The sequence below is a fragment of the Eurosta solidaginis genome, chromosome 2 (genome assembly GCF_040869045.1).
Source record: "Eurosta solidaginis isolate ZX-2024a chromosome 2, ASM4086904v1, whole genome shotgun sequence".
In the NCBI taxonomy this organism is placed as follows: domain Eukaryota; kingdom Metazoa; phylum Arthropoda; class Insecta; order Diptera; family Tephritidae; genus Eurosta; species Eurosta solidaginis.
The window spans coordinates 302,387,029-302,394,388 of NC_090320.1; the positions used below are offsets into that span (position 1 = coordinate 302,387,029).

At 35.8% G+C, this 7,360-nt stretch overlaps 1 protein-coding gene across 1 annotated transcript; it reads left to right on the forward strand.

Moving 5' to 3' along the window:
- Nucleotides 1–4,874: 4,874 nt before the first annotated feature.
- Nucleotides 4,875–5,762, forward strand: Phae1 (Phaedra 1). The gene has a single exon (XM_067770144.1). It carries the CDS (start codon nucleotides 4,902–4,904, stop codon nucleotides 5,706–5,708), a length of 807 nt encoding a protein of 268 aa, XP_067626245.1. The 5' UTR covers nucleotides 4,875–4,901; the 3' UTR covers nucleotides 5,709–5,762.
- Nucleotides 5,763–7,360: the final 1,598 nt, after the last annotated feature.

Genomic DNA, 7,360 nt, shown 5'->3' on the forward strand with positions numbered 1-7,360 from the left:
ATAACTTTAGACATAATTACCCTACAAAAAATTCTGGTCACGAAACTTATCCACGCCCATGCAAATGTGACTAGGAATATAACATATGACTGTATAATAACTAGTCAAACGGCATGGAATGACGAGAGCATTTTTGCAGGGTAGTTAAAGGAACTTCCAAGCGGTACTTAGAGGGTTTTATACAGCCCGGGTAAACCATTCGACAAGGATCGATCTTTTTTCGTCAAAATTACTACATTTTTTAAGAATTATCAACATAAAAGATGAGAGTATAGTTTAACTTATCATAAAAAAAAAAAGGAAAAGTTACACATAAATGATTTCCACTATTTAAGTTCAGCTTGTATTAATTATCTAACCAAAAGAATTACTACATGAACACTTATGTTTTGCAATTTGACAAGATGTTAAAGAATGCAACAACAGTTTAATATGCAAAATTATTTACACATTTTAAAGGTTTGTTCACAAATAAACAGGCAGTTTTGTCTCAGTCAGGTCAAGCAGCACTTACCTGTTAGAACGCTCAACACTAATTCCAACATACGCCGTTTATTTGAGAATGCATCTTATATACATTATATTGAACAAAACTCTTTAATTATAACTAAAATTGTATTCAGCAATTTACGAGTATAATTCCATTTACCTAATACCTACCTAAGCATTAGCTTTACAAAAAAAAATAAAAGGCATACATTTGTTTTTATCATTTTAAGAATATATTTTGTCGCTTTAAAATGTTTGAAGTTAGCTCTATAAATTTTATTGATAATAAGCCGCCGCTATCACGTGAAACATTTTAGCGATTCATTTATGGGAGCTCAACCATAAATTTAAAGAATTTCTTTTGCGACAGCAGCCATTATGCACGAATTGGCAAAAGGATTTTGAATACAATTTTTTTTTTTTATATCTTACAAATGCAATATATATATATATATATATACATATGAATCGCTATTGCGGGCAATATCTTTCGAACAACAAGACGAAAGTAATCTACGTGCACGTAATACATATTGCTATCGCAATTTCATCTTTATTGCTTTTGTAAACACTCTTCTTAGTACCTATTAGATATTATTATCATTATACTATGCGCACTAGCATTATACCAATTTGATATTAGGTTACCCGCAAAATAAGTTCTACTATAACATCATAATAATTTTTGTAAGTGAAAAAAAAAAAAAACAAAAACAGATAATAAGTGATTATCGTAACAATGTACTTTAAGGGCAACCCCTTATGATAATAACCAAAACAGAACTTTATATATATTTTTTGTTAACAAAATATAAGCAAATTATTGGAATACCTTAGTTGTTAGAGAGTATAGTTTATATAAGAATTTAGCTAATATTCCGATGATTTTTCAGAGAAAATATTTAAGGCATTAATAATGAGTATTGAATAAAAATTGTATTTATAATGGGAATGCTGACGTCGCCATTTATTTAGAAGGCACGTAGGGTCTACAGGTAAGGGGCCACCGAAAATTTAGGTGCGTCGGTGGCCATGGTTTTGATGGTGGGAAAAGCACCGGGCGTCGCAACACCACCCGCGGCGCCCCTTATGTATATTCGGCCCATTTCTTTTTTTGTTTGTTTTTCTTTTAATTTTCAGCAGTTTTTTTTTGATTTTGATTTCAGAGTAGTAACCGGTCACGTCCGGTTCGGTATTTTTTTTTTTTGCGTTAGTTTTTTTTTGAATTTTGAATTTTAAATTTTTGAATATGTCAACGGTCTGTCCGTGGCATCCGGTTCGACCGGATGTTGTTTTAATTTGTATTGATAAGCGTTTTGAGTCGGTCTCTGCGCTTCTGTCGGTTTTTTTTTTAATTTGACAGTTGAGTTGTTGAATAGGCATGATAGGAACTTTTTTCTGTTTATGGCGCAGAAACAGTAAGGTTGGCAAGGACCCGCCCCAGCCGACAATGACTAGCCACTGTGCACCACAACATCATGCCGACCGCCTTCCTTACTGCTTCCATAGATGATGCGAATCCATAACAACATATACACGCGAGAAACTATACACGTGCATCTGTAGTTATAATTTTATAGCAGTAACTAAGTAAATTCTGGAAGCGCCTAGAAATATTCGAACGAGAAATCACAGAGTATAAAAGGCAGCAACAGTAGAGGCACGACAATCAGTTTAATTTAAGACGCTATCTGGCGAGCAATAGTAGTGTTATTGTGAAGTACTTTAATAAAAGCCATTTTGCGTTATTGAATAGTGGAGTTATTTATTCAACAGTTTGGTGATTCGAATGTTAGCAATAAGAGGAATTGCAGTAAATTCATTACAATATTTTGTTGCTACAAAAAATTGTTTTAAAATTGAAAATCACTAAACTAAAATCATAAGCATGCAATCAAATACTCTGGGGTGATAGTCGAAATAAAATGTGATTTTAAGTTAGATAAACGTTTTTGACACAATTTTATAAGCGCTGTCAAAAATACTTCAACTAACTTAAAATCACATTTTATTTCGACTATAACTATGCCCGACTATAACTATGCCCTATCGGTTTGGTCGTATTGCTTTTGCATTATTGTAAAAGCCAGTGACATCTGTAAATACAGACTGATAATAAACTAGAGCGTTAATTTGAAAAAATTAGTACACTTGACTTGTTTTGCGAAGCGCAAATTTGTGTAAACGTATGAGTATGCCGTGGATAAGCTTACATAGGTCATTGATGAGTTGAAGAAGTTCAGGGATCAATGGTCGATCATACTCCAAGAATGTAAGGTTCTGGCAGGGAGTATAGGAGTTGTAAATACCTTCGCAGAGAAAAGAAGGAAGATAAGAAACCGCCAGATCGATGAATTACCTGGCGAATCACCTGAGTGTAATTCCGAAACTCAATTCAAACAGCAAGTTTTTTACGTTCTTTAGGACTGCTTGATGGGTAACATGACAAGACGTTTCGAAGCCGTAAATGACATTGCTATTAAATTTAGTGTTTTGTGGAAGTATCAGGGTCTGACGGAAGAAGAGCTCAGAGAAGAGGTAGCGGCATTCTGCACGATTTATGGCATCGATATTTCTACTGATCTGATAGATGAAATCATTCATCTCAAAGCCATCCACTTAGCAAATTTGGGATATGATTCGCTGCCATCATTTCAACTTCTGAACAAAGTTCTTGACTTGAAGATGGAAGTATTATTCCCTAACATCTGCATAGCATTAAGAATATTTTCCACACTTCCAATCAGTGTGGCTGAAGGTGAGCGTTCTTTTAGTCTATTGTCTCGCGTGAAAAATTTTTTACGTTCTACTATGAGCCAAAATCACTTGACAAGCCTTGGAACAACAATTTATGTAAGTGCTCCAGTAAATCTTATTTTATATGAAATAAAACTGATAATGTGAGTTGAAAAATTTATGTATGTTATGTTATTTTTTTACTGGATTGAGTTTATTTTTTAGGGGGCCCGTGAACACGAACTGTCCCAGGGGCCTTCGGCTCTCTGCGGCCCTGCACCTGAGTCCGGCAATGTGCGACATTATAAAATTGATATATTGTGGAGAACTCATTTCCATACCACATACTGTAAAATTTTCCCACTAAACTCAGTAAAACCGTCTCATCATATCCATGCTTTTGATATTGCGTTCTTATTTATTATGTAAGCATTTTAAAATATTACGGTCGCGACATGGCTAGTTTTTTTTTTGGTGTATTTTGGGCGATATCTCCATAATCGGTTCCTATATACAAATAAAATGTTTCATATCTTGATAGTCTTAACAGCTCCTTTCGTGTGATATCAATATTGACGTAAAATATCTAAAGGTCATCTAGGTCCAAACTTTGGTCCATATCTCGGAAATGAGGACTAACATAGCAAGCTGATTAGTTCCACTGAATTCAGCGGGCTTGAAATAATAATTGTATTCGCCCCGTTTTCCGCTTGATAAAAAAAAATTCCGATGAAAAATTGGGCCTTAGTTATTAAAGACAATTTACCAAATGTTACGGTCGCGACAAGAATGAAAAGTTAGAAAAAATACAACGGTCCAACATTTCTAATTAAAATTTTGGTATTGTAATATTTAGGTACTATTTGACACGTATGCAAAGAATTAAATTTCGAAAATTCTAGTTCTTATGTTATAACACTCTTTCCCCTTTTCCTGTTACGGTCGCGACACCATTTCTTTTAAAGTTTAGATGTTTACTGTGAGTCGTACATATGTACTTCCAAAGATCTTGAGACTTGTTTCCAATTAGGGAAAAAGTGTGTCATTCAAAGCAGCTTAATTTGATGTTGGTATAAGAATGGGTAATTCGTTAAAAATCTTTCCAAACACGATTATGACTTTAAAGATTTTTTAAATTATCTTGTTGTCAACATTGAACCAGACTTATAACTTCGTCAATGTATTCAAATGCAAATAAATGTTAATAATGTCGTAGCCTTACTTAAACCCATGGAAACGTTTTTGGATGGTGCAAAATGCAATTTATTTATTAGCTCAGAGGGGTCTGATTTAATGGAATCTCCCATATGTGATAGAAAAGCTCATACAAATCTTCCAGTTGTTTTAGAAACTTTGTAAAATAAATACTTCCATAGATATATCGAGATGGCCTTTAGCCCATAAAAGATGCGCCTAGCGCGACCAGGTTTTTTTCGATAGTGTCTTTCAAAAATACTACTTATTGGCGGATGAAGAGACAACTTTTTTTTGATGTGGCTTAACGTATGTACATACTAAATAACTTCACAATGGTAGTAGGCAATTATCGAGTGCCATTCTTAATTGATAACAAAATTTTTATAAGGAAGCTTTGAACATTAATCAATTTGAGTATAAATATGGAAAACAGCATTTTCTACACGAAACATTGTTAATTAACCTTTTGGCTAAGTAGTATGATTCTGCGCTGTTTGGAACTAATCATAGTTCTTTTTTTCTTGCAATATGCTTCCTGTTTGCCTTCAAGGGGAACATTACCTCGCGCGCGAGTTATTGGAGGTACTCAGGCACCTTTAAATGTGGCACCATATATTGTTTCGTTTCAACAAGGAGGTGTGCATTACTGTGCTGGTAGCATTTTAAATACAAATTGGGTTGTAACAGCCGCCCATTGTCTCACATCTAAAACGCAGGTCTTAAGCAGTCATCTTATAGCAGGCAGCAATAATGTTGGGGGTACAGCGAGTACCACACAAAAGCGATCAATCAACAAATATATAGTACACGATCTTTACACAGGCGGAACGGCGCCCTACGACATTGGGCTCGTTTATACGTCAACAGATTTTCGCTGGACAACGGCTGTAAAGCCAATTACATTACCAACACCTGCAGTAGAACCATCTGGCAAAGCTGATTTATATGGTTGGGGTTCGACATCAACTACAAGTGTATCATCATATCCTACTATGTTACAGGTGGACAAAAATTTGCCTATTATAAGCGAATCTGCATGTTCGAGTGCATTGGGAACTAAAGGAGTGGATGTTCATTCAACGAATATTTGTACTGGGCCGCTTACCGGAGGACTTGGTATATGCACTTCTGACTCAGGGGGACCATTGGTTCAAGTACAAAACGGTAATACTGTCTTAATTGGCATTGTTTCGTGGGGCAAGATACCATGTGGTCAAGTAAATTCGCCGTCTGTGTATGTACAAGTATCAGACTTCATATATTGGCTTTCGAAGAAACAATCATAAATGTAATCAAATTTTAAAGCGTAAAATCTTGAATAAAGAATAACGAAATGTATACTTGCCATGTCATGTACTTAAATAGTTCCTTCATAAGCAGGTAATGGCGATTGCTATTTACCTTAAGATTTGCACACAAGCGGCTTTCTCAAAAAAGATAACAATTTATAAATATTTCCTACGTTAGTTGGCGCTTAACCGTTTGATTTCAATTATAAATGGTTTTGGTCGTCAAATAAATTGCGCCAGTCACTTCTTCGCAGAGGCAAACTGACGTCGTTTGGAAAACCCAAGGGAACTGAAATCGTTGTCCACCTGGTAGTCTCAGCAGAGAAGAAAGCTGCACCCACTTCCTCTGTTTCCATATGCGGGTTCCGATAGGTAAACCTTCTAGGACGGAACATGTTCCGCCATTGCGTTTAAATTCGTTGGACTATATTGGCGTCTGCATAAAGCTCATCATTTAATCTTCTTCGGTATTCGCCGTCGCAAATTCTGGCTCGCAGTGACTAACAATTGTATAGGTAATTGAAACATCGAAAATTATAGCAACAGTTAAAACTTCTCTATTAAATAAATAGTTGAGCAGGCCAGAATATGGGTATTATACTAGTTTCGATATGAAACCAAAATGATAGATAAGAAAACCTCTATCAGTTTTTACCTAGCTTTTATCATGATAACCATTAATGGTGTAATCACCAGGTGAAGTAAATAGAACAAGTAAAGGTGTCTAAGTTCGGTGTAACCGAACATTATATACTTAGCGTGAGCTTCAATTGCAGATTTCATTTCATGGGTGTCACACCTATTTTCAACAAGTAAGGAAGGCTAAGTTCGGGTGTAACCGAACATTACATACTCAGTTGTGATCTGTGGAGACAAAATAAGGGAAAATCACCATGTAGTAAAAAGAACCTAGGGTAACCCTGGAATGTGTTTGTATGACATGTGTATCAAATGGAAGGTATTAAAGAGTATTTTAAGAGGGAGTGGGCCATAGTTCTATAGATGGACGCCATTTAGGGATATCGCCATAAAGGTGGACCAGGGCTGACTCTAGAATTTGTTTGTACGATATGGGTATCAAATGAAAGGTGTTAATGAGTGTTTTAAAAGGGAGTGGGCCTAAGTTCTATAGGTGGATGCCTTTTCGAGATATCGCCATAAAGGTGGACCAGGGGTGACTCTAGAATTTGTTTGTACGATATGGGTATCAAATGAAAGGTGTTAATGAGTATTTAAAAGGGCCTAAGTTCTATAGGTGGACGCCTTTTCGAGATATCGCCATAAAGATGGACCAGAGGTGACTCTAGAATTTGTTTGTACGATATGGGTATCAATTGAAAGGTGTTAATGAGTATTTTAAAAGGGCGTGGGCCTTAGTTCTATAGGTGGACGACTTGTCGAGATATCGCCATAAAGGTGGACCAGGGGTGAATCTAGAATTTGTTTGTACTATATGGGTATCAAATGAAAGGTGTTAATTAGTATTTTAAAAGGGAGTGGGGCTTAGTTCTATAGGTGGACGCCTTTTCGGAATATCGTTATAAAGGTGGACCAGGGGTGACTCTAGAATGCGTTTGTACAATATGGGTATCAAATGAAAGGTGTTAATGAGTATTTTAAAAGGACGTGAGCCTTAGTTCTATAGGTGG

Excerpts from the sequence above, each read along its gene's own strand:
- Phae1 (XM_067770144.1), top strand. The coding sequence starts at position 4,902 with ATGATTCTGCGCTGTTTGGAACTAATCATAGTTCTTTTTTTCTTGCAA.